The sequence below is a fragment of the Marmota flaviventris genome, chromosome 1 (assembly GCF_047511675.1).
Source record: "Marmota flaviventris isolate mMarFla1 chromosome 1, mMarFla1.hap1, whole genome shotgun sequence".
NCBI lineage: Eukaryota > Metazoa > Chordata > Mammalia > Rodentia > Sciuridae > Marmota > Marmota flaviventris.
The window spans coordinates 87,822,447-87,850,042 of record NC_092498.1 but is presented as its reverse complement, the minus strand read 5'-3'; the positions used below and the strand labels follow the sequence as shown (position 1 = coordinate 87,850,042).

Sequence of the window (27,596 nt, the reverse complement as noted above, 5' to 3'; positions counted from 1 at the left end):
TAGCTCTGCTTACAGGAAGAAGGTGGGAGAAGCACAATATGCAGACAGAGTGACGGTAGACACAGCTTTCTAAAATGACATTTGCTCCAGTGTGTTCCCTACACTACACACAATGCAAAAACATAGGAAAGAATGAGCACAGCCCTTTGAGAGGAAGGGACTGTCAGGCCAGGACTTGAACTTTCTCACAGACAATCCACGAAGGGCATCACAGACAGTGAGCCACCTGCTTGTCTTGGATTTCTTTTTAACAACTCATTTTTTTTTTAATTTTAAACTTCATGAAATAATGGCTCCAGGAAAGTCTTCAGAAGCCCTTGAACGTGCTGACATGATGGGAGGAAGCAAAGAGCAAGAAATGCAACCCTGGCGTTTGCCTGGTCCACAGGGATGAGAAGTCATAAAAATAATATCTGATGGAGGAAAGTGTCTATTACAGAAATTTGAGACAATGATCACCAAATACAGTTAGTTCCCTGGAAAAGTGGTTTGGCTTTGTTACAGCTATTGTTAAACAGTCTTCATTTCCCTCCTCCGAGCTCTGTCACTTTCTGTGAAGAGAGGTATCCTAATTTACCCTGTCCACATCTCCGTCTCCCAGACCTAGAGAAATTCCTTCTGTCCATTGACGGGAATCAGTGAACAGGGAACTGGAACATAACAATCCAACCATGCCCCACCTCCCAACTAGAGCTTCACGGTAGGGTTCTCCAAAAGCAGGCATTGAGGCAAGGTTTGGGATGCAGGTTGATTATCAGGGATTGTCACCAGTGGAAGGAATGGGGAACTAGGATTGGACTAGGGGAGAAAGAGAGAATCATGATGCAGGGAGAATTCTGGGAAGAGTATCTTCCAATAGAATGTCCCACTTTGGGCCACCACAGCCAGGCCTTACACATGCACCCACTTGGTCACCAAATAAAGGCTGTCCCAGAATGATGTCAGGGGCCATTCTCTGCAGCTGAGACTACCCTGCATGGGGCTGATAGCTGGGGGCTATCTGTTCACTGCATCTCAGGAGCTGGTCTTTTTACCAGGAGGGCCACACAGATGATGTAATCCATATACTCAGGGATGGCAGGGAGACAGGAGCTAGTGATATGCCTAAGGTCAGGTGAGAACTCTATCCTCCTTCACATGACACAAGATCAAGCAATTCAGTGTGATTCTGTCTTACTGCATTAAAAAGATGGATCAAGGCCTTGATTTTTAACAAGGTAGGAATTTCCTATCTTTCAGGAAAAAGAACCAAGAATTGTCTGTAAATATGTTCCTTTCCCATTTATTGATTGTGGAATAACAAACCACTGAAAAACTTAGTGGCCTGAAATTAACAGTTTATTATTTCTCACAATTCTGTGGCTTGAATGGGCTCAGCTGGGTAGTTCTGATTCGTAAAGGGTGACTGCATTCAGCTTGGAGGTTGGCTGGAGTTGGGCATCCGTGCTGGTCCTCTCTTCTCCAGTGCTCTCTCCCTGTAGTCTCTTATGTCATGAGAGGACCTGGACTTCTTTACAGCATGATGGCTGGTCTCCCAAACTGAGAAGCAGAAGATGCCAGTCCCTTTTAAGCCTGCACTCAAAAGCTCCAGAATGTTATTTTCATTGCAGTGTCTTGATCGAAGCAAATCACAGAGTAAGGCCAGACTCCTCTTGGGGGCAAGAATGGCAAAGAATTTGGAACCCTCATTAATCCACTACTTTTCCCTAAACCATTGTGTCTCAACCCTTGCAGATGTGGATTCCCAGGCCTCCTGTCCTGCAACTAGAGCATTGGTATTTAAGGTTCTTTAGGGTTCTAATATGCAGCTAGATTGAACACTCTGTACTATGCTGTCTTTTGAACTTCTGTTGACACTGACATGGCCTCCATCTTCTAGGAAACCCATGTGGCTTATGTGTGGTGTGGATAAACTTCTATTCAAATTCCTAAAGACCACACAAAATCTTGATTGATTTTACTTACTTACAGAGCCAACAGGAAACGGAGAACATAGTTCTGCTCTTAATAGAGTAGCCACTGATCTTGAAGCATCACATTTAGAAAGTGATGTCCACAGCTCCAGATCCCTGAAATCCTCAGCCCAAATCTTAAGCTAAATGTTGGACCTCAGTCCCTGCCATCCATGGTCAGTTTATCAGTGGTCTTCGTTTTCTCAAATCCCTGGTAGACCACTGGTAACTTAGCCTTGTAGAAAAACTCTTTGGTCTATTCAAAGCATTAGCTTTGTTTTCTCAGCAGTTTCATGCTGTACTAAAATTTGCTCTTACCAGGTATCAGTGTGTCTGTCACCCTCCAACAGAGCAACTCTGTTGTGTCAGCTTTCAGTACCACCAGAGTGGTGGTTCTCAGCAAAGGTGCCATCCAACAGCCTCAGTAAACTCATTCCTGGATATCAATTATTGATCAACTACTAAAATGGATTGATGTCAAATTAAAAACAAAGTGTAAAGTCTTATCATGAACAAATTTCATTCCCATTGGTAATTCTTTAGCTCCAGCCAAGATCCCAGCTGAATTCTTCAACCTACTGAAAATTGAAAAAGTACTAGACCCATGATGGTCTGTATTGAACATGTACAAACTTTTTTTCCTTGTTTTTAGTCCCTTATTTAATAAGCATTCTTAATCTGGGGTCAGCATTCTCTGGTTAGAATTCAAAGGGTTAGTAAACTTACAAGGGGAAAAATTCACATCTTCATTTTTGCTAACCTTTTACCAAAATAGCATTTCCTTCCATTTTGAATTATGAAATATAGCCTTTCCTTCCATGTTGAACGTAGGCAACAAATCACAGTGGCATCTGGACCTTTGAGTTTGTTGCCAATAGAAAGCAGAGATATTTTTACATCAAATACAGTGTCACATATGCTGTCATAGATATCTTGTGTTACAGATTTATATTTTACTGTGTTGGTTGTTTCAAAATAACAGCTTCATTTATAATCTAATATATACGTGTATTCAGCCTTTTCTATCCACAGGTTCTCTATCTGTGGGTTCAACCTACTGCAGATTGAAAATGTACGAGACCCATGATGGTCTGTATTGAACATGTACAAACTTTTTTTCCCTTGTTTTTAGTCCGTAGACAATACACTCTAATGATTATTTACATAGCATTTATATTGTATTAAGCATATAAATAATCTACAGATGTTTTGAAGTATACAGGAGGATGTTCTTAAGTTATATGCAAATACCATGCCATTTTATATAAGGGATTTGAGCATCCCTGGATTTTGGTACCCATGGGTGGGTTCTCTAGCCAATCCCCTGCAAATGCTGAAGGATGGAGAGACAACTGTGTGTGTGTGTGTGTGTGTGTGTATGTTGTATGATCTCAAATGTTATTATGAGAAAGTGTCCATAGACTGCACCAGACAAACATAGCGTGTGTGTGCGCGCACACACACACACACACAGAATCAGTGCATTAAACTACTCTGAATTATTGAAAAAATTTATAGACTCTCTCCAACCCAAACTACAGACCATCTTGGGTAATCCCCTACAGAAGTTATGAGCTAAACTATCAGGTAGACTTGAATTTTGTCCTTAGTTTATTACCCTGGTGATACTATCACTATATTCTATTGACATTGTACTGTAGGGTTGAGAGAATAGCTATTGTGTTGTGCCGCACTTGGGTCCCTGCTCCACCACCTATGAACTGTGTGACTTTGAGCAACTGTTTCAGTCAGCTTTTTCACTGCTGTGACTAAAAGATCTGACAAAACTTTAGAGGAGGGAAGGTTTATTTGGAGGCTCATGGTTTCAGAGATCTCAGTCCATAGACAGCTGGCTCCATTCCTGGGGCTAAAGGTGAGGCAGAACATCACTGTGGAAGAGTGTGGTAAAGAGAAGCAGCTCCCATGATGATCAGGAAGCATAGAGAGAGACTCCACTTGCCAGATACAAAATACATACCCCATAGCCACGATCCCAGTGCCCACCTCCTCCAGCCATACTTATCCTACCTGCCTTCAGTTACCACTCAGTTAATCCCATTTGGGGATTAATTCACTGATAGGGTTAAGGCTCTTAGAACCCAATCATTTCTCCTCTGAACCTTCTTGAATTGTCTCACACATCAGCTATTGGGGGACACCTCACATCCAAACCATAACAACAACTTACTTAAACTCTCCAAGAACATTGTCACCTATAGATGGGGAAATAGTACCTTCCACACTCACAGCTCTCACAGGAGGAGCAATTATAAGGACTAGTTGGGATGGTGCTTATAAACCACTTGCCTCTCTACCTGGCACTTATAGTGTGTCATAAATATTTGTTCCTCTTGCTTTTGAGGACCTCTCCTAGCATTGTTTTATCTTCACAGGGTAAGAAAGTCTCTCTATGTTCACAGAGTCCTCAAGAGACATTTTTTACTAAAAGTTCAAATAATGAAGAGCTGGGGATATGGCTCAGTGGTAGAGCATTTGCCTAGCATGTGAGAGGCCCTGGGTTCAATCCCCAGCACTGCCAAATTTTTTAAAAATTCAAATAGGATAATGAGGCCTGTAGCATTTTATCAAGTAGGCATGGAGCAACTGTAATTGTACCCAGTTTTAACTTCACCACAACAGGGAAACAGTCTTGCTGAGAAGTAGAGGGCATAGGGAGGGCTGGGGAGGTGTTCCACATTTTGCTGCATGATGGTGAGTCCCTTCTAGTTTAACAGTCATCCCAAATGTCCCTGTTGCCAGTAAACAAAGTGCATCTAGCCTCTAAGTTTTGTGTTTGTTTTTTTTTTGGTGGTGTGTGTGTGTGTGTGTGTGTGTGTGTACTGAGCTTCTAACATAGGGAAACAGAGAAGAAGAGAAACACAAGAGATTAGATTTAGAGCATTAAAAACAAACTGTCAAAATAAAAGACCTCAATATCTGGCCACTTACCACTCTTCTGCTGTCAGGCTTGGAGATGCGGTATTTATTTTTGTTCCTGATATTTGTTTTTTTTTACACAGCAACCAGGGTCCCAGGGTCTGGCTTCTGGCACCAGATCTGTTGTGCTGGAGCTGCTGGCCCAGGGGGACTTCCTACTTTGCCTTTGTTTCAGTTCAGTGGCATCTCCATCCTGCCTACCTGCTGGTTGGAACCATAGGCCCTGTCTCATCATCTATGTTGGAGAAAAGAAAAAAAAGCCTGACAGAGAACATGTTAAAGCTCTTAAAGACTCATTTTTGTGAGTTTGGCAGCACCAACAGGCAGTTTTCCTTTCCTTTTCTTTTTTTTAAACTAAATATTGAATACATAGCAAAGAATAGTTATAAGGTCAAACAATGATAAATGAAGGTCTTTGTAATTATCATCCAGTTTAAGAAATAAAACCTAACAGTAGTTCATCTTTTCCTCCCCATCCCTTTCTAATATTAATAGTTATATGACATATATATTGCAGCATTTTACTTTTTGTGTTAATTTTATATAAAATGAATTATTTTGTATGTGTTTTGCAATAACATACTTACGCTATTCAACACTGTTTTGTGAGATTCACCCATACTGATAAGCTCAATTGGGCTTTGTTCTTTCTCATTGCTGCATGGTATTTCATGATGTGATTATATTATTCACCCATTCTACTGCTGATGGACATGTAGGTTGTCTCTAACTTCTTGCTACTACAAATAGTGGGGCTGCAAACATTCTTGCACTCATCTCCTTGTGCTTGTGTCAGTGTCACTAGATAATGTCTGTTTTTCAAATTGATTTTATCTTTGCAGGAATGCCTAAGAGTTCTGGTTATCCCTAGATCTCAGCAAACACTTGACTTGTCTCTTGTTATCTTGCACCTGAGCTTGTTAAATCGAAAGGAGGCTTAATGTCCTTTCCCATATCTTTACATTCATGGTGTGCTTTCTCTTTCTCTCACTTCTCCTGTCTTCTTTTCTGATACCATCAAATCAAAGTGCTCCAGCATCCACACACACAGTGATGGTGGTGTGGACATATCATGCCCATATCTTGGTGGTGCTATGTGGGTACAGGTGCATTTTTTTTTTTTCTTTCTGAATGTCCGGTGCCAAAGTTGGCTACCAAATCATCTAGCTTTATAAAATGTCAGAAATGTATTCCTGTAGCATCTTCGCAATTCATCTCTGCTAATATTGGCTCAGTAATAAGAAGCAACTAATACAATCAACAGATTTCAGTGTATGCCTTGGATTTGCAGACAAGCCCCAGACCAGAGGGAAAACAATCTGAATCTTTCTCTAGCAGAATATCTCTCACTTCCATCACTCATCTATGGAAACAGGGAAGAAAAGTGAGTTAGCCAGTTCCTTTGCCATGAGTTTCACTAAAAAATTAAGAAGAATAGTCATCGGTAAACACTCCCCACCCAGCTCCTCAGCTGGAATTTGTCACATCCTCTTTATAGTATCCTTCTCCTCAGCCTGATTTCATTCATTTCCTAATGCTCGTCATAGAAACCACAAAGAACTACTTAAAAAGAAAAACACTGCATTTATACAAACCAATAAACATAGTGCAGCATTTTGGGGACATTAAAAAAACATAAGGGCTGTCCCATGCTGTAAATTCCAAAATGAAATCGTTTATGCTTCGTGGTGTTTTGAAAGATGCTGTTCAAGAACATTCTGAATATGTATGTTAAGTCGCTGCTGTTTAGTTTGTTCCCTTTTCCAGTAGCCTCTTCAGGGGGTCTTCACTAGCCTCCCTCCTCCTCAATTCACCCTCCTTTCTGTTTTTTTTTTCCAAAAGGCAAGTCTGGTCATGTGTCTTTCCTTGTTTAAAGCCTCTTCCAAAGGTTTGACAGCTGCAGCATGAAGTTTAAACTGAACATGGGTTAGTGAGATATTTATTTGATCTGGCTTCTGCTCCATTTCCCCATCTGAACTCTTATTCTCCCTCCTTCCCAATTAGAATCCTAAGGAAAAAGGCAACCCCCCCCCCCCAGTTTTTACCCATCACACAAAGTTTTTACCCAAAACAACAATTCACTCCCATTCCCCTCCCTTGCCTCTGAAGGTCTTTTTTTTTTTTCTGCTCAGAAGACACCCATTTGCCTTTCAAAACTAAGCCCCAGCACCCCTTCTGGGAAGCCCACTATGCTCCTGCCCCCAAGATTATCTTCTCTGCAGCTCTAACTAGGTTCAATTGCATGACTGGGGCTGCATAATTTAAATCTTTGGAGGGGATGGGTCCCGGGATTGAACTCAGGGGCACTCGACCACTCAGCCTCATTCCCAGCCCTATTTTTTTGTAGTCTATTTAGAGACAGGATCTCACTGAGATGCTTAGCACCTTGCTTTTGCTGAAGATGGCTTTGAACCCACGATCCTCCTGCCTCAGCCTCCTGAGCTATGCCAGGCTCATAATTTAATTCTTTAACTGTATTCCTTGCTATTTGATACTGAGCTGGTTGAGGCCAAGAACAATGTATCATTTTTCTCTGCCACACATCTATTTCCAGGGCTCCTGGCTCCAAGTCAGTGCTCAGGGAATTAAAATCCAAGGGGCTTCTGCAGTAGAAGCCACTATCCTATGCTTCTGAGTGCGTGTATGCTGTGTGTGTGTGTGTGTGTCTGTGTGTGTGTGTGTGCATGCTTACATGTGTGTGTTAGTACTACATCTAACTGTGTCATGGCTACTCACCATGTGCACACACCAGACTGTGTTCTAGGAAATAGACATGCTGAGAAAATAGACATGCAGCTAGAACACCTCCCTCTAAATAAAGGTTGCATTTTTACATCCACCAAAGAGTATTTCCTTTCTGTGTTCCAAAGGAGGGAAAAAACGAGAACAATTCTGGAACACAAATTCATGGAAGTGATTGTAGAAGTTACCAGAACTGAGGAGCATCCTCTCCTTTTTAAAAAAAAAAAAAAAATTGGATTCTTGGGTTTTGTTTTGTTCCCTTTGCTTAAAAAAAAAATTTACCCAGCTTGCTTCCTGAAAACAAAGGAAATAATAAACAATAGCAATTCCAAATTTTACTCTGATTATTTGCCAGGAGTCTTTCTTAGTTCATGTGGTTCTATTTCATTAGAGAAGACCAATTAGCATAAGAAGAATGCTTCTAAATTAAGCTACCCAAATATGCACTTAGTTAATACTCTGTGAGCTAATTTATTGTATTATTTAAAATATAAATTGGCTAGCAGATCTATTTATTGAAGTATAACAGCTAGGCAACAATGCATAATTTTCTCTTAGCTGTTGAGTGGTTTTTAATAATCTATTGAGATTTAAAAGAGAACCATTTCATTAAATGGAAAGTGAGTAAATGCTAAGAAGTCTAAAATTTAAAGAATTATCCACCCATGGAGAATAGGTTTTAAAAATTAATGGTATTTCTGGAACAAAGAGAACAGGGGTTTGCTTTTTAAACAGTAACTTTTTGTTGTTTTAGTCTGAAAGTGTAACCAAAGACTCACAAAATCACTTGTGGGAATGTTAAACAGAGCCAAAAAGTAAATAAATAAGGTAGAGAGTGGAGTGGAACAGAGACCTGGGAGGTGGGAAGGAGCAATGTAAAGTTGTAAACTCGTGTTCAAACATCGCCCTTTTGTTAGCTGGCACCGCTTTTGGTTTGGCAGTAAAGAGTGTGTGTCCTGTTTTATTCCATCAACTGGCTTCATGAAGATGTCTTGCCATTAGGCCTGGTCTGTATTCTAAATTCCTGGACCTGGGGACATTCTGATACAAATAGAGGGATCTCGTGCAGGAGATGGCATGGTCTTGAAACATTGTCATCGCCAATTATACCAGAACTCAGGGTGGGGATGGGGTGTAGGCAGGAATGGAAGCAGGTGACAGGCCTTCCTCACCTTTCAGCCATTATTTGAAATCTGGCCTGATTCCCTGAGCCACAGTTTCAGATAATTTAGGGACCTTATAGTGTAGCAGAAAGTGAGGGTCAGGACATCAAGATCTGGAAGCAACAATTTATTAGCGGTGCCATGTCCAAGAGGGATAATTCCCAAAGTCTGAGCCCTGAGCACAGCAGGGCTTTTACTATTATACCTAAGTAAGTTTGGGATACATCAAGGCAAGAGAGTTGGTGCAATTCTATTAGAGTGTGCATCTTACATTCTTTATATGGGTACAACTTATCAACAGCCTAGGGACTCTTAGCTCATTTGGCTTAGGGACTTTTACTTCATTAAACCTAAAGGGGGATTGTTCTGTCTCTGCCAAATTGTTTCCTACTTCTGCTACCATGGTTATCTATTATAGGTGCCTTTTAACCACTGCAGGTCTCTATAGCTAAATGTCAGTAAGCAGAGCTTCTGTGTGTCAGTGTGCAAAACCACAGCCTGTCAGCTCTTATATTGTTAAGTTCCCATTTTGCTCTACCACAATAGTCTATCCATTTCTACCGATATTTCTTGGTGGAATGGCAGCTTTCCAACACTATGACAAAATACCTGAGATAATCAACTTAACAAGAGGAAAGGTTTACTGTGGCCCAACTTTCCAGGCTTTCTGTTCATAGTCAGCCTATTGCTTTGGGGTCTGTGCTGAGGCAGCACATCATGGCAGGAAGTACATGGTGAAGCAAAGCTGCTCACCTCATGGTAGCTGGGAAGCAGAAGGAAAGAGACAGGAAGGGTCTAGGGTCCCATTATCTCCTTGTAGAGAATGTCTTCCTTGACTAGGTCCAACCTTCCCAAAGTTTCACTACTCCCAATAGAACTACAGGCTGGCGACCAAGCTTTCAATACCTGGGTCTTTGGGGGAGGTTTCATATCCGAACTATAACCCTGGGGTTTATCTTGAAAGGGAGGAACAGCGCCAGAACATTTCAGCTGTCTTTGGAGAGACAAAATTTCAGAACCAGTGGCCTGAAGGATTTGTACTGTTTGTCAGAGACACGGATTTGAACTGTTTGTCAGCTTCAGGTGTAAATACTCTCACCTTGACCATTTTCAAGCTAACACTTCGACACTAGTTTTTGTGGAGTCAAGCAGCAATGTGTGCAATCGTCCTTTACGATCCTGCGAGAGGGAACTCCAGCACACCCCTGCCAGAACTTTCCTGCATGGCTGTTTGCAGGAAGTACAACTTCAGCAGGTTGGCTGGCTCTTGTTCCATGATACCCAAAGGCTCAGAGCCAGGAGCCAAGTCCTTGCAGCACCCCGGGCAGAGAGAATTGATTGCTGTAACCTCTGCCCTCTCCTCCCCCGCTCTCATTCTCTCCTCCAAAAGAAACTACAAGCGTAGATCCCAAAGCGAGATACCGAGATACCGGGGAAGGGTAAATAATGAACTGAATTGTGCTTTTTAATCCTCCTGTGGGTATCAAGTATAAAACCTGGACTCAGGATGACCAAATGAGGAAGGGAAGTCTCGATTACTTTTTAATTGCATCAAATCCTGTGTTATAAAGTGGGTTCCTAAAAGGGGAGAAAGAAAGGACAGCTTTCTGCTCTTGAGGCGAGACAAGTGAGGTCTTGCCTGCCTGACATTTCTGTGAGGGAGCAGAGGGCGTTTGGCACTGTGTGTGGTGACAGGGGGAGAAGGGTGAGGAAGAGAATGGGCTGGATCATGGTTGTTGGCAAGTCTCAAGGTAAAACTCTGTAGGTACAATTACGTTGAGAATATGGATGGAGATTCCATCTCATTCAAGCTGCTTTCCTACTTTAATTGGGACCTTTCCCATGGGAAGGAAAGACTCACAATATGGAAATCAAAGAAACCTGGGAGATAAATGTTGCCCTTCCTGAAGAATGCATTATAATCGTTTTTTCCTGAAAAAAATACAGTAATGAATGTCATATTTATTACTATTTTAATGTCTGCTCTTACTCCACTAATTAAAGGAAAAAATGTTCTTTTGACCATAAAAACTCAGATAATAGTGCAGGGACGATTAGGTTTAATGCTTACTATTTGCCTCTATTAACTATGACACAAAGTTAGTACATATTTGGGGACTAAGCACCATGTAATGCTTCATACGCATTGTCTCTTTGAATCCTGGAAGAATCCTTGGTTGTTAGAGTCACCAACCAATCCAGATTATGCAGTTCTTTTTTTTTTTTTTTTTTTAACTCTTATTACTAAAAATTTTGTATTTCTAGAAACCCCTTTGTCCAGGGCAAATTGAGACGACTGGCCACCTTAAATCTTATCTCCATTTTACAAATGAGAAAAATAGAAGCAGTGATGTCACTATGGCAAAGTCCCAGAGATGGACTCAAACCAGATCTGCTTCATCCTGAGTCCATGCTCAGGAGCATCAGCCCAAATTTCTTCCTCCCACACAGTAATATCATTTCACTGTCTTCAAATTTTCTTTCTGTGGAGTAGTCAACTTCTTTTCCCATGACAGCTTATAAGATGCTGTCTTTGCTTTCAGCAATGTACCATTATGTGTTTAAATGCAGTAAGTTTTCCTTTTGTTTATCCTGTTTAGGATTCACAGAGCTTCCCGAATGACTTTGCGCAATTTTGGAAATTGCTCTGTCAGCATTTGTAAATGTTGCTACTACTTTTGCCCCATTCCTACTTTATTTTATTCTAGGACTTCAGGTCAATGTAAGTGAGATGTTTTGCAGTTTCAAGTTTTACCTTCTCTTTTCTGAATTTTTCATTTTTGTATTCTCCATGCTTCTTTCTGGATATTTTTGTCAGATTTAGAAAATATGAACTTCCAGTTCACGTATTTTTTCTTCTACTGTATCTGATCTACTGCAAAACTCTCTATGTATTTCTTCACTTCAGTTAGCAATGAATGACCTTTTGGTTCTAGAATTTCCATTTGGTTCTTTTTTATATTTTCTAATTCTCTGGTGAATTCTCTATTTTCCCCCTTAACTTCTTGAATGTTTTGTTCACAGTTATTTAAAAATCTATACCTGGTAACTCTAGTAGCTGAAGGGAAAAACCCTTTGATTTGATTATGTCTTTTGGCACATATACTAGATTTTATTGAATGCTGGACAAAGTGTCTGAAGAAAGGCCTTATCTCTTCCTGAAGAGAATTTGATTTCTTCTGGAAGGCAGTGAGAATAGGGACAAATCACCTTCATTCAGGCAGGGCCTGAGAGGATCTTGAGTGCTGGGTTTTAAAGTCTGTGAGGCTCACCTGCTTCTGGTTCTCCATCACTGGTAGGGTGTTGGCTCTCATGGACCTGAACGAAAGCTTGTGGTGTCTTCCCGTGTCAGCTGGCCTTCCCAGGTCTGCAGGTCCAAATTTTCTTTTTTGGGGGGGTTTTCTTTGTTTTAGTTTTTTGGTCCCCCAAGTACCATAATGCTGCTGAAAGTTCTCCTTAGCATTTTATTCTTTAATCTGTCAGTTGTTGCTTGGCTTCTTGGTCAGGAATCTTAGAAATCAGTGAATTTCTCAAAGGGAAGGCAGCACTAGATGTAAGGTTCACTTCTCTGCAATTCTCTCCATGATTTTGGCCTCTCAAATCTTGGTTGCTCTCTAAAAAGCATTCTTTTCTTTTTAATTCAGCTTCTGTTGTTTTTCAGTAATGTGAGGTTAGTTTGGTACAGGCTACTATAAAGAAGTAGAAATCCTGAATTATAATACTGTTGCAACTGGTAATAAGATGGTACATACAGGAAGCCCTTTTGGACTGAATCAAGAAGCACCGAAAGTCTCTCTGGGCTACACCAGGAATGCGTACCACAGGGATGGCAGCACTTGGGCCTCCTGAAGCACCTAGAAGCCTCTTTCTGCCTGCTATTTGATAATCACCAGCTAGGCTACAAGTGCACGGTGGGAAAGCCCCAGGATAGTTGTCCCTGTGCATTGCTGGAGCAATTCTGCCTTGGTCTCCGATTTGTTTTTGCCTTGTTCTTTTTTAACAGATGTCTGCTAACAAGCTTTGGCTAGTTTTTGATTCTCATTTCCAATTACCCTTTCTTTTAAAATATATTTTATTTCAATGCATATTCATTTATTTCTACTATCAATTAGTCATATTAAAAGCTGAAAGCTAAAAAGCAAGTTTAAATAAATGCAGCGTGGAATGAAAACAGAAAAAGAGTTTTGGGATAAATCAGAAAGTGCAAGTACCAAGATTCTCTTGAGCTTACACATCATTCCATAGTGGAAATCAGGAACCATAAATCTATATATTGTACCTCCCGAACTTGTATCTCCCATGGCTGTCTTTCTTCTGCTCTGCTTAATACCACACTCTTTGCAAATCTACTCATGTCAGAAGCCTGAGATGGAAAGGTAGCAGAGGGTTTTCATTAAATCTATATTTCTGATTGATCTCTAATTTTATTAGTTCCACCACAGCTGCTTTCCCTCTCTGTCAGGAGTCTACATCACCTCTCTCTGTTCTTTTTTATTGTTGTGGTTCTTTTTAGATATACATGTTACTAGAGTGTATTTTGACATATATACCTGGAGTATAGCTTCCCATTCTTGTGGTTGTATGTGATGTGTAGTAACACTGGTCATGTATTCATATATGAACACAGGAAAGTCATGTCTGATTCATTCTACTGTCTTTCCAATTCCTAAACCCCTTCCCTTCTTTTCATTCCCTTTGTCTAATCCAATGAACTTCTATTCTTCCACCAACCCCACCACCCCCTGTGGGCTTGCCCTTATGGTGTGTTAGCATCCACATATAAGAGAGAACATTTGGCCTTTGGTTTTTGAGGATTGGCTTATTTCACTTAGCATGATAGTCTCCAGATCTATCCATTTACTGGCAAATACCATAATTTCATTCTTCTTTATGGCTGATACTCCATTGTGTATATGTACCACATTTTCTTTATCCATTCATCTGTTGAAGGGCACCTAGGTTGGTTCCATAGCTTAGCTATTATGAATTGAGCTGCTGTCAACATTGACGTGGTGGAGTCTCCCTGTTCTGGTGGTCTCGGTCTTGCCCCAGTATCACTCCCTTCTAAATCAGCCTCCTCATTACATAGTAAGTAACTTCTGTAATGCAAATCTGAGGTTAGCACTACTCAAAACCCTCTCGGATCCAGAAGAGAAAAACCCATCCAGACAGAAAGCAGATCAGTGGTTGTGGGAGTTGGGAGAGAGGATATTGCTAACAGGGAAGGTTTCTTTGGGTTGATGAAAATATTCTGTAACTGGGTAGGGGCGATGTTGCACAACATTGTGAATGTACTAAATGCTACCGGATTGTGCACTTTAATATAGTTAAAAATGTTATGCTAAGTGTATTTTTATCATACACACACACACACACACACACACACAGCCTGTAGGGATCAGCTGTCCCCCCACCCTGATTGTCACAGAGGTGACCGTGGTCCCCCTGTGTCTGCGGGTTCAACTCCTTCTGTTTTCCCTCCACTCCTTCAAGAACACAGATGCTCACAGCCTGCTGCCTGTACATGCAGTATCCCGCCCTCTGTGTTTGCACTGGGTTCCTCATCTCTGCGGGGCATCCTTCCATCCCTACCCCACCCATCCAAGGACCTTCTCTTCCAAGACTCCCTGCCAGTGCCCCCTGACAAGTCTGCATCAGCAAGGACAATGTGAACTTCGAATCCTCCATCTTAAAAGGCACATCTGGGAAGCCTTTACACCAGGCCTGCACCTCTAGATCCTGGGGGAATTAGCGATCGTTTTCTAAAAAATGAAACAGCTTGAAGGTTTATGTGTTTGCATAACCTTTTTTTTTTTTTTTGATTCATGACACATTTGTGACCCCCAGAAACATCTGGAACTCATGAGTTTAGCAGCACCCACATTGCATAGTTTCTGGTGACGAGAGGATTTCCATCCAGAAAGCCTTGAGATGAGTCTTGTCACAATTAAATTTCGCAATCGCGACCCTGCCACGTTTGTCACACACCTCCGAAAGCTGCCGAGTGCTTTGTGTCCTTGGTTTGGGAGTGGTGAGGCTTGGAAATAGACAACCGAGTGGGTTATTGTTCCTCACTCAGAAATTTATTTTTTCGAGGCTAATGTTGGTAAAATGCTGTTTGGGTCTCAGCTTGGGAACATGCGTGCTTGGGAATTGGGGGCGGTGAACAGCCTTTCTTCCTAAAAGAGCTCCCCTTTCTGACCTGATGAGGCCATTTCCCGTGTCACTGGGTCCTTGCAGATGGCAGATGGCAGTCAGAGCTAGTGCAGGCAAGCCACTGGGAAAACACGATGACCCCACCCTCCTTTGGCCAGCCTTCTCCACCCGATTATCACAGACGTCACAGACACGTCCAGGGAGGTGTGAATCGAGACAGGAGTGGACACCCAGGCAGAATGAATGAACTAAGGGGACCGCATGAGGAGGCTTGATAACGCTCAGCTTATCTCCTCCCTTGGTGTGATCAGCGAGTCCCCTCTCACCACAGAACAGGAACAGTTCTCTGGGGTTTCTCTTCAGCTAGTCTTAAGGCCAGCTGCATCAGCATTGCTTCAGAATTGTTGGAATGCAGTTCTCAGCCCCCTCTCTGAACTTTGGAATTGGAGAGCCTATGTATTTTTATATAGGTTTAAGTGTGAGTCTGTTATTTAAAATAACAGCTTTAAGTTAAGTTTACTGAGATGAATATATGGAACACTGAATATCACTGTGGATATTTTGATCCTGGATTTTTAGCATGAATTATTGTTGGAAGCCTAATACCAGTAACTAGTAGGTGCTTAATACCAAGGCCAGGCACTATACTAAGTGTTCCATGGACATTATTCCATTATATGCTTACACAACTCACAATGACCCTGAGAATTAATATGTCTTTTCCCAATTGTACAAAGAAATGGAGGCTCCGACAGGTTAAGTTACTTGCCCAAGGTCACACAGCTTGCTGTACCCTCTTGTCGCGCTCCTGCACTCTTGACTCCTGAGCCCTGGCTATAAAGCACTGTGTTATCCCTCATTAGCCATAGCTCTGATTTTTGAGGCAGGATGACCTTTAGCTCTTGAGTACTTGGTTTATTGCTGTTCCAGACCATTGCTGCCAAACTCATTTCTAGTTGAAGCAGCTGTATTTTGTCACTTAAATGACTCATTAAGTGTCCTCAGCGAAGCTGAAACTACACAGAAATCCCTCATCAGTTCCTCCCCTGGCTGAAAGTTTGGATGAGAATCTGCAGAAAGAAAATTCTAGCCTGGGGTTGTGGGGAAGTAAAGGTTTCAGTCTAGAGTTACCTGAGGGTCTCTTGTCACAAGTATGTTTACTTTTGGTCTGTGACGAAACATGGCACATGTTGGTTCTCCAGATGCAAACATGGACACAAATGGTGGATGGATCCATGATCCTTGCAGTAGGGCATCAATGACCATGGGGCTAGGGAGCATATGGCAGAAGTGTCCCTTTGTAGAAGCAGGGACCAGCCCATCCCACACCTGAAAATGGCATCTGCCTCCATTAGAGGGCTGTTGGGAAGTGGGCACTGAACGTCTGTGACTAAGCTGCAGGGTTCAGTTCGAACATGAAGAATCATTGTGCAGGTACTGGGATCCGACTTAAAGCAATGGTATTTGTATCAGATGTCAGGGTTGTAGCTAGTTATCTTACAAGTGCGTGACTCTGACAAACCATCTCGGAAGCCCCAAACAGCCACACCGCCTCCACGCTTCTGTAAATGGTGCTGCCTGCAATTGTGTATGGATAACTGTGAGCAGCAGGGTAAGATTTTTTTTCTTATAACGTTGATCCCAACTGACCTCTTAGCAAGATTGTGAGAAGATAAGTGTTGAGAGGTGGAGATATTTTCATATAATAAATATACTATTTTTTTCTGCCTCGGATCCCTTATATTGATGCATGTAAAAGAACCCAGGCTCTTGGGAAGGGCCTTGTGAAGGTGGTCTTTACATGCTGATTATAATTTGACAACTAGAAGTTTCTGCAATGACCCCTTATTGCCTAGGTGTATTCCCTTGACCCACTAGGAACTCCTCTCCATTGCCCACGTGTGACAGAGCACTCAGGCCATACTGATCTCTCCCAGAAGTGGCCTCCAAACACTCAGTGTCAGTCTTCATGGAGGCTTCCTGTTGCCCTCTGCTTGAGATATTTACCCACACTGGATGCCCAATTAGTGCAGAGACCAACAAGACTCTTTCTGTCTACATAGAGCCCAGTTCAAGGGGTGGCACCACTTGAACTCACCTGAACTAGAAATGCTAGCAGAATGCTTCATACAGCCTGATGAGGGCTTGGGCGACACAGGTGCACACACTGGTCCAACTGATGAGTCTATTGTAGAAAATAGACAACTATTTTCCTAAACAAGAATGTCCTACACTTAGGACAGCGCATTCATCATGCCTTGACTTTATGCAAAAGAAGAAAATGTATAAATACACTGAGCTCCAGTTAAGGATGTGATGCTGAAATCTTCGGGGAGTTACTTTGAAATGTGTCCAAAGATTAGGTGGATAAATGGGTGCATAGTGGGATGGACAGAGGCGTCCACATGTGAAATAAAATGAATAGTAATGCTGGGTGTGCACACCTGTAATCTCAGTGGCTTGGGAGGCTGAGGCAGGAGGATCCCAAGTTCAAAGCCCCCCTCAGCAACTTAATGAGGCTCTAAGTAACTCAGTGAGATCCTGTCTCAAAAAAAAAATGTAAAAATGGCTAGGGATATGGCTCAGTGGTTAAGTGCCCCTGGGTTCAATCCCTGGTATCAAACAAAAACAAACACATTAATAGTAATGAGGGAATCTAAGTAGTGGGTATATGAAATTTTATTTTCAAATTTGCTGTATATTTGAAAATTTCCTAGTATGATATTGTGGAAAAATAATGTTCTAACTGCTGCTAAAAAAGAAAAAAAAATGACTTTTTTTCAGGTGTCAAGGATTTCTTGTTACTTTTTAAAGAGAATCCAAATACACCCTTTATGATTGATAAGAAGCTAGAAAGAAAGGTGCCACTCAGTGTGAGGGCCAGTGGGGCTGGCTATCTGGAGGGTGGCATTGGGCAGGCATTGTACCCCCTTGCAGGCTGACCTGGCCTGGGGTGGAACTCCCCACCTCCAAGGCCCCACCAGGTGAGATTTACAGCAAAGTACCTCCAAATGAGGGGACCTGGGGGCAGGCATATCACTCCCAAGAGGAAGAAGAGAGGTAATCCTCAAATCTTATACAGATGAAAGATGAACACAATTTCATACAAATCAAATAATTACACAATTTAAAAAATTTCCTACCTTTATGTTACCTATTATTATTAAAACTATCAGAAATAAGATGATCAGCATATCCAAAAGCTCAGATTGGTGGAATATGTTCTCACATTTGTATTTCTTTTTGGGGTGCTGGGGATTGAACCCAGGGTCTTGCCAGTACAAGGCAAGTGCTGTACCACTAAGCCACATCCCAGCCCTCTTCTGGATTTTATAGAGACTTTAAACACTCTGATCCAAATTAAAACTTTTCATTTACTTAGAATATCTGCTTCTTTAAATTTCAAGTTTTCTTGTCTTTCTTCTTGAAGGTAATTGTTCGAGGTGGAGGACACATTTTACCCTTGGATCAGCCTCTGAGATCTTTTGACATGATCAATCGATTCATCTTTGGAAAAGGGTGGAATCCTTATGATTGACAGACAACTATTTTCCTAAACGAGAATGTCAGGAGCTTTAATCTGTGAAAAGAAAATTCTTAAAAACTGAAAATGTCTTATAAATAATAAAATTATATTTTTATATCTGCAAAATGTTTCTCATCAATAAAAATTAATAGTCCTTGAAACAAGCAAGTTTCTGAATTGCGGGGAGATGGTTTATCACGAAGGAAGTGAGCAAGAGGAAGGATCACATGACTTAACTTAGAGGATGGAGGGAAAGGATTCTGACATTGATCCTGACAGCAGGGGATGATGAGCTTCCGGGATCACAAGTAGGAATTTCTACTCCCTTTAAGAGTAAGTGAAAAGTGCAATAAAGAAATCAAGTTGTAACGCCTTGTTTTTTAAGTAACAGAAGTTTTTCATATGCTGCATCTGAAGGTGTTTGGTAAATATTATTGGATAAGAAGAGCTGATTATCACCCCATAAGAAAGGATGAAGTTATAACAATTGTGATGAGATTTTTGAATATCTAGTCTTTGAGGAAAGTCAGCTTTGATTTATTTGAAATAGAAACCTTATGTATAAAAAGAATGATGGAAAAGGAATGATAGACAAGTTCCTGATATCATGATATGCAGGAAATCTTATACAGAGAGCATACTTAATCAGCTTAATTAGCCTTTCTTCTTCCCTCCCTCCCTTCCTTCCTTCTTTCTTGGTGGTTTGTTTGAGGAGATACTACACATTTACCAGGCAGCCTATAGGCCACATAAGATGATTCATTTTTAATTTGATTTATAAATTCTCTTAATTCTTTTATCAAAGAGCAACTTAAATTTTCTTTTCTTTCTCTCTCTCTCTCCCCCCCCCCCCCAGGGATTGAATCCAGGAGCACTTAACCACTAACTCACATCCCTGGCCCTATTTTGTATTTTATTTAGAGAGAGGATCTTGTTGAGTTAGTTAAGCCCTCGCTAAATTGCTGGCCTTGAACTTGCAATCCTCCTGCCTCAGCCTCCCGAGCTTCTGGGATTACAGCATGCACCACCATACCCCGAAGAGCAACTGAATTTTATCAATGTTGGAATTGAAATTTGAGATAGCCTGGCTTTAAACTATGTAGATATATACATGCATTAGTAATTTCCCAACTACACTCACATCTCGGAACATTGCTCCTATTTATGCGCCGTGGGCACATCTCTTTGAAATTCTACAGCATGTTTAGTTTTACAACACATCCCTCTTAGGTTGCCCACCTATGAATTAGCTCACTAGATAATTAAATTTAAAATATAGATGCTTGTTCTGGCTGCAAATATTGAGTTTGTTCTTTTAATTTTGCATCTTGTGCCTGATTTCTCTCAGGTTTGTGATCTCCCCCTCCCTGACCTTTTTCCTTTTTCTTTTCTTTCTATCTTTCTGTTTTCTAAAGAGGCATTGTTCATGATGCCCATGTGCTGGGTATCATCAAATCAAACCTTCTGGTCAAAGCAGATTGCAATTATTGGAGAGGACAAGCTGGAGCATGTCCTTTTTATGAGCAGGCTAAATGAGATGCATTGGTTCCATAAATACATAGTGGAAAGGGCCCAGACCTTGACTGGAGACCAGGGATTTTTGTCCCAGTGGGCCACACACCCCTGGGTGGTTGGGATAAGTCACTTCTCCATACTACTAGTATCAAAAACAGGTGGCCAGAGGAGCAGATCTCAGAGGTTCCTTCTAGTTCAGGAAGCACTAGAGTCTTACTCTTCTCATCAGGCACCATGAGATGGCTGATCCTTATTATTCACAGATTCTGTATTTGTGAACATCGTGGCCTACTTGCTAAAAATTTATTTGTAACCCACAAATCAAACGTGGCAAAAAATATGAGTTGTCCAACACATACATTCCCAGCTGAGATTAAACAAAGATTAAATAAAGGTGATGCTCTGCTCCCCCGACCCAAAGCTTGGGTACTGGGAATTGAACCCCAGGGTGTTTTGTTTTGAGACAGGGTCTTGCTAAATTGCTGAGGGTCTAAGTGGCTGAGGCTAGCCTAGAACTTTCGATCCCTCTGTCTCGGCCTCCTGAGAGTTGCTGGGATTACAGGAAGGTGCCGCCATGTCCAGCCACTTCACCTTCTTTTTTCAGCTTTCCTAACTCTAAACAAGGGTCCTTTATAGGTCTGTTTAATGCCACGCTTTTTGCTTATTTGTGTGTGCTTTTCTTTTTGTAATTTTTTTTTAAATTGTTGATAGACATTTATTTTATTTATTTATTTTTATGTGGTGCTGAGGATCGAACCCAGGGCCTCACACATACTAAGCAAACGCTCTACCACTGAGCCACACCCCAGTCCCATGTGTGCTTTTCTTTACTGATTTTGTCATCTACAAAGGCCCAAGCATAGTGCTCAGGTGCTGTCTAGTGTCCCTAAACACAAGAAGACTGATGGGCCTGACAGAAAATGCGAGTTGGATAAGATTTGTTCAGGCATGGGTTATGCTGTTGGCCCAGAGTTCAGTGTTAATGAATCAATAATATGTATCAAATCAGGTGATTAAAAAACACACATCAAGCACGATTAGGTATTGATTGACAGAAATGCTGTGACCAGAGGCTGGAAGGAACTTAATCCTCTATTTCCCCTAGGGGCAATGATTCAGAGTTTGCTAATTCAGTGTTTGCAGAGATGTCAGAGACTATCACTACCATGAACAAAGAGAATTAGTTGTATTTTCAAAGCTTTTAACACAGCAACTGGCACAAAACAATAGCTCAATAAATGGAAACAACTGAAATTTTCAGTTTTATCATCTCCCTGCCCCAGGTACTGAAATAGGGGGGAGTGTTGCTAGGCTATCTAGAAGCAGCCTTCCCCCATTACCTGAGGGTAGAGGTACCTGGAAACTGAATCTAGATGTTTTATTTTAAAAGAACAGAAGAAAAGCCCGGCATTGTAGTGCAGGCCTGTAATCCCAGTGGTTGCAGAGGCTGAGGAAGGAGGATCTTGAGTTCAAAGCCAGCCTCAGCAAAAGCAAGGTGCTAAGCAACTCAGTGAGACCCTGTCTCTAAATAAAATACAAAATAGGGCTGGGGATGTGGCTCAGTGGTCGAGTGTCCCTGAGTTGGTCCCGGTACCCCAAAAAACAAAACAGAGGGAAGGAGAGTTCCAAGACTGAAGAAAAGCAAAGTTTTTTAATTGAACTGGAGAAAGTCCTTTGTGTAAGGAACCTCCCATGGATTACATATTCTCCATGGTCTGTCCAAGACAATCCACTTGTGTCCAAGGAGAAAATTCTAATATGTCTGTCAATATTTATTTCATTTCAAAATGAGAGCACAGTTAAGCTTTACTAATATTTAGTATTGGATTGTTACCATGCTCTCCCCCGGTCTAGATGCGAGACAGTCCAGTGTTCCATGTAACTAACATAAATGTAAATAGATTATATGGGTAAAGGAGGGATGTTGTATGGAAGAGGGGTCCAACTGAAGCATCTCTTGTTGTCTAGGTCCAGCATGTTGTCAAGAATTTTGATTTATATTCACATAGGTTCCTTTTTTTTTTTTTTTCTGGGTTAAAGTGATTGAACTCAGGGGCACTCAACCACTGAGCCACATTCCTAGCCCTATTTTGTATTTTAGAGACAAGGTCTCCCTGAGTTGCTTAGTACCTTGCTTTTGCTGAGTCTGGCTTTGAACTCAAGATCCTCCTGCCCCTCAGCCTCCAGAGTTGCTGGGATTACAGGTACACACCACTGTGCCCAGCTCACATATGTTTTTATTACTATGGTTAACTCATTAAAACCAACCCTTCTACTAGCAGGGCCTTTGGAACACTGTGCACTTTGGTGGGGAATGGGCACGTGGGCCTTTTGTACCACCCTGGTTGTCACATGTTGGTGCACCACAGGGTGCTGTGGGTCTGAGGAGAGATATGCCTTCCTTCTTGGACAAATACAAGCCTTACAGACTTGCTGTGATCTCCTATCATGGCCAGGGAGTACTGTGAGTGTGTCACCTAACAGATATATTTAAAATAGTAAACACATAATCTTCCCTTTCAAGGCAGAAGTGGTACTTTCACAATTAGTGAGAAAGGTAAAGGTTAAAAAAAATTGAAACTATGGCAAGAGCATTTTGAGAGCAGATGTTTGTAAGTGTTCCCATCTTTCTGGATGCACATTGCAAAAACAAAAACAACTCTTAAAAGCCAACAAAAGTCTTTGCATAAGAGACAAATGAAGCTAAGAAATGATTTGGGGGAGTGGGTTCAACGCAGACCATCTACCCAGGCATTTCTTCCACTTGACCCTACACAGCTCGGCCAAGTATCTTCTTCATCTCTCATGGACTCTGTAACCAAGCTTTAATGTAAACTGAACACATAATGGATGTTTAATTGCTATATTACCAAAGAATAACCCAAGATTTTCCAAAATTAGCAAAGCATATTCAACACATTGGTTCTATTAGGCCATGAATAGTAATATTTTAGAAAGCAAAAATATTTTGCATCATTAAAAAATCTAATGAAATTTTTAAAAGCTTGGTATTTTAAGTTTCATCTGCATCCTTTTATAGTTTCCACTGTAAAATTTTATAATGTATATGTTATTTGTATAATAGTGGCCTGCTCATGCTTTATACATAATCACCCATATTTTATCCAATGTCTTCAGCGTTTTTTTGGTTTTGTTGTTGTTGTTGTTTGTTTGCATTGCTGGACAAGCACACTGCCACTGAATTACAGCCCCAGGGCCTCTCTCTCTCTCTCCCTCTCTCTCTCTCTCTCTCTCTTTTGAGGGATTGCGGGATTGAACCCAGGGGCACTTTACCACTGAGCTACATTCCCAGCCCATTTTTAAATTTTGACAAAACGTCTCTAAGTTGCTGAGGCTGGCCTCACATATGATCCTCCTTCCTCAGCCTGCCTCAAGCAGCTGGGATTTCAGGCTTGCACCACAGCACCAAGCTAGCAATCTCTTAATGATAGGTTTGACAGCAAGAAGTTTGGAAATCACTGTTTGGGAGAACAGGAAAAGTCTAATTCAAAAGTAGTCTTAAAATTTGTACCAATTTCATTAATTTTTTTTTAAAAAGTATCTAGCAGAGGAGGGAGAGCCAGAGTGAGAGAGGAGGGAAAGAGGGTAGCTTGTATTATCTGCTTTATTTTGAAAGTTGTGCCCAAATCTTGAAAGTTTAGAAGCTATATCCCCTCTGCCCAAGAGGAGCTAGTACATATTTGAATTGTGATTCTCTGCTGAGTACTAAGAACTATCATTTAATTACTCATTCATGGATGTTCCCAAATTATCCTTTCTTGACACCAGAAACATGAAAGGTATGTCCAGAAACCAGGGTCTGAGCTCTAGTAACAAGTTGTTTGGCTTAAATCCTCATTTACAGAAGGTCTGGCGTCCCTTCTTTCCTTCTGTGAATAACAAGACCTCTACTCTTCCAGCTGATGATACATGGGTGGTGGCTGTGTCAGTCTTATGCCATTTATGCCCCTGATCCTACCCTCAGAGACATTTTTCTCTTCATGCTGGTCCCTTGAGAGAACCACCTGTGGTCAACAAGTCCCCTCTGCAGAGGCCTTGTGACTGAGGCTCGTTCAACTCCACCGTCATGTGGGGAGTTTGTGCCCTGGATGACATACAGCTACCTGCACAGATGTGTTTACTTTTTCTTGCATATTGTAATGGTTCTTGCTATTAAAATTCTGAAGATTTGAAAAACATTCAGAAAACAAATCTGAAAGCAATTAATTTTGTTGCCCCTAAGACACCAAGCCCAGGAATTAAAAGCAGACTGTTGTGATTTATATCTGCTCTAACCCAAGGAAAGACATCTGTTCTATCATTTTAAAGGGATTTCTGGCAGCCTCAGGAGTGTGACGCGGGGCTGGGTGCATTCCCTTGGGCTCCGTGGGTCTGAGGAGGAAGCCAGGACTGTGGTTGTGCTTAAAGGAATTTCACAGGAAACTTCCTTGTGTCTAGCCTGATCTTTAGGGCAAATATTAATCTTTTTCTTAAATCTTTAATTTTCAAACTGCAAAAGTAAGAACTTTCCACTACAAAACAATAAAAACTCCCCCTCACCAACCAACCCCACACCACACCTAGTGGTGACCGCTGATAACAATATATCCCTGGACCACCATGATGGCACCCCAACAACGGAGAAACAATGACCACCATTTAAAAAAAAAAAAAGCAGGTTTTGTTTCCAGGAGAAACGGGAGGCCTGGCTGCCGGGCAGCCAAAAGGCAAAAAGTATCCACCCCATGCAGATGTCAAAGTTCAGCAGAAAGATGAAGGCCAGTCTCTTCAACTGGATATGCAGCAAGATGATCACTGGCAATTTTCCCATCGAACATTTACTATCAAAACTCTTCTAAGAATTTCTGATTATATTTTAATTTTCATAGGTGAATCAAAGCCTGACAAAGAACGGGGTGCAGTGGTGTACACCTGTAATCCCAGTGGCTGGGGAGACTGAGGCAGGAGGATCTTGAGTTCAAAAAACTCAGTAAAAGTGAGGTGCTAAGCAACTCAGTGAGACCCTGTCTCTAAATAAACTACAAAATAGGGCTGGGGATGAGGCTCAGTGGTTGAGTGACCCTGAGTTCAATCCCTGGTACCCACCTCCCCCAAAAAAGCATGACAAGGAAATATCTGCGAAGGCTGAAGGAGAAGGAGGATGCTGTATATGGAGAATAGGAAACCCAAGATACCTGTTTTTGTCAGTCTATGAACAGAAATTCCCTGGGACCTCTGGTTCCATTGTGCTTGCCTTCTCTCATCACCGTATGCCATAAGAAACTTTCTGGGTGGTAAAGACATAGGGAAATCTGACCTATGCCCCTAATCCTGAATGGAGTGGAGAGGGCTATGTGGGGATGGAGTGACCACAGCATCACAAACTGTAACCCAGCCCACTGTGTGCATTAGCAGAAAAAGCCCCCAAAGTGCTTTGGGAGCAGAGAGTAAGGTGTGACTGCTCCACATTGGGAGCAGGGGGCATGCTGAAGGCTTTTCAGGGGAAAAGACTGATTCTGGCCAAGCCCAGCAAAGCACAGGTGTGCCAGGGATGATGAGGCTCTGGGCACCCCTGCCTCTGCCTTCTCTTTTCTCATTTTTATCTTTCCATCTTTAATAGTACAGTTATTTTTTGCAAAATCCAAATTCACACACACCTGCCCTAACTTCTGCAATGGAGAGAGTTGATGGACTGACTCCCAAGTTGATTGGAATAGACTCCCAATGGCCACACTTCAGTTCTGCCATCTTGTCTCTGCAGAGTCAGGGAAAGATCTAGAAGGCTTCCTGTAAGTCCATCCACCGAGTGGCCTTGGTGGCGTGTGAAATGGCATTTCTTTATTAAAATCCTCACATGCTAGACAGGCGCATGCTGGGATAGGCTGTCTTTTACCAAGGTCCCTTCTCCCCTGGGAAAAGGAATGTTCTTTAAGGAGGACTTTTTGAAATGGTTCCATAGTGTGACTCACTGGAGGGAAATGCCAGAGGCTTTGGGGTGAAAATAAACAAAAGTAAAAATAATAATGTAGCTTCTATCAGAAACGGCTTGAGTGATGTTGTACTGCAATATTGAAGAGGATCTTGGACAGCATGGAGCGAGGAGTGGAGAGGGACTTTGTTTACTCAAGTGAGGCAGTTGGTTCTGAGTGAAATTTCAGCAGAATGCATTTCCCTTGGTAGGGCTGTGGGGGGCAGGGGTAACGGGATATCAAATACATCACTGCTCCCTCAGACGGGCTCCTCTGTCCCTGAGAAACCTTCATGTTTGTCAGGCTGGAGCCTCTGAATAGGTCCCCGAGTGTTCTGATTTTTTATGTAATGAAGAAATATAATTCTCTTTTGGCCCCAGGAGTAAACCAAGCTCTAGGGAGCTTTGCTTCCATGCTCAGAAGCCTCCCTTGCTGGATGGTCAGAGAGAAAGAAGAAGGAGCCCAGTGGGCCTGCGATTCTGAAGCCCAGCTCAAAATTTTCCATTATTTCCAGTTCTTCATTGGATTTTTCTTTTTCTCTGTTTGGGTTGTAGTAAAGGAAAAGAGGAGGCTGTCATATATTCAATTTAGAAGCAATATTAGGAAGAGAAAAAGCATTCCGTAATCTGTTATTAGGACATGTCTGGCTACGAAAACCAGAACCAGGTGGTTTAAAACGATAAGCGTCAACACTCCCAGGGAGGAGTCATTTAGAAAAGAAATGCCGGAAGGTCAAGTATGCAGAGAGTCGTGCCTTATTCTCTCTTGTAAGTCCTTCTTGGTCCTTGCAAGGAAATCACCCCATTACCAACAGTAGACAGCATGGAATAAAATAAAAGATTAGAATCAAGAGGGACAAAGAGCAAAAGAAGGTGAATGGAACCGGGTCCTTGAAACACTGGGCTGGTGCTCTGCACTCTCCCCAGAGAATGCTGTGAGTCTGGGGCTTGTCGGTTTCTCCCCAGCAAGTCCAGCAGCTTCCTCAAAAGCCTCAAGTGCAGCTGGGTATGGTGGTGCAAGCCTGTGATCCCAGCGGCTCAGAAGGCTGAGGCAGGAGGACCTTGAGTTCAAAGCCAGCTTCAGACTTTGTGAGGCCCTGTCTCAAAATAAAATATGAAAAAAAGGATGGGGATGTGGCTCAGTAGTTAAGTGTCCCTGGGTTCAATCTCTGGTACAATAAATAAATAAATAAATAGCCTCAAGTGCTTCTGATCTCTGGGATGTGCTGTACCTCTCCCATCCAAAGCCACCAAGTAGAGCAAAAAATCCTTTGTTTGGAGTGGGGTAAAAATGATGATGAGCAGAAATTAGCACCAAGAAACATATCACGGAGAAGGAAATGGTGGCATTGAAGAGCTGCTTCCATGTGTTCCCTGCGGAGGGATTCCGGCATCATGATACATTTCCAAACAATATATTCTAAACGAGTGGCATAGCAATAAGTAAGGAAGTGCGAATTTTCTAGTCAAAATCAGAGTATAAAACTTAATATATGCCTCAAACTAGATATATGACTCAAAGGCTATTTCTTCTTATGTCTGCCTGGACAGATTTCCTAATGCCACCATTAAAGGACGCTGTATTTATTGGAAAGAACTTGATGTAGCGGGACTCTTCTCTCTTGCTCCTCGCCTGT

At 41.8% G+C, this 27,596-nt stretch overlaps 1 protein-coding gene and 1 non-coding gene across 2 annotated transcripts in view; both read left to right on the top strand.

The window, feature by feature from the left end:
* The window catches only part of Cpvl (carboxypeptidase vitellogenic like), a 108,012-nt gene extending 89,524 nt beyond the window's left edge, over positions 1 to 18,488 (top strand). The window contains exon 12 of the mRNA XM_027939619.2: positions 18,381 to 18,488. Coding sequence (XP_027795420.2) covers positions 18,381 to 18,488 — 108 coding nt within the window. The remainder of the gene's footprint in view (positions 1 to 18,380) is intronic.
* Trnaa-agc (transfer RNA alanine (anticodon AGC)) lies at positions 4,420 to 4,491 on the top strand. Its single transcript has one exon. It is a non-coding gene; the product is annotated as a tRNA-Ala (tRNA).
* Positions 18,489 to 27,596: the final 9,108 nt, after the last annotated feature.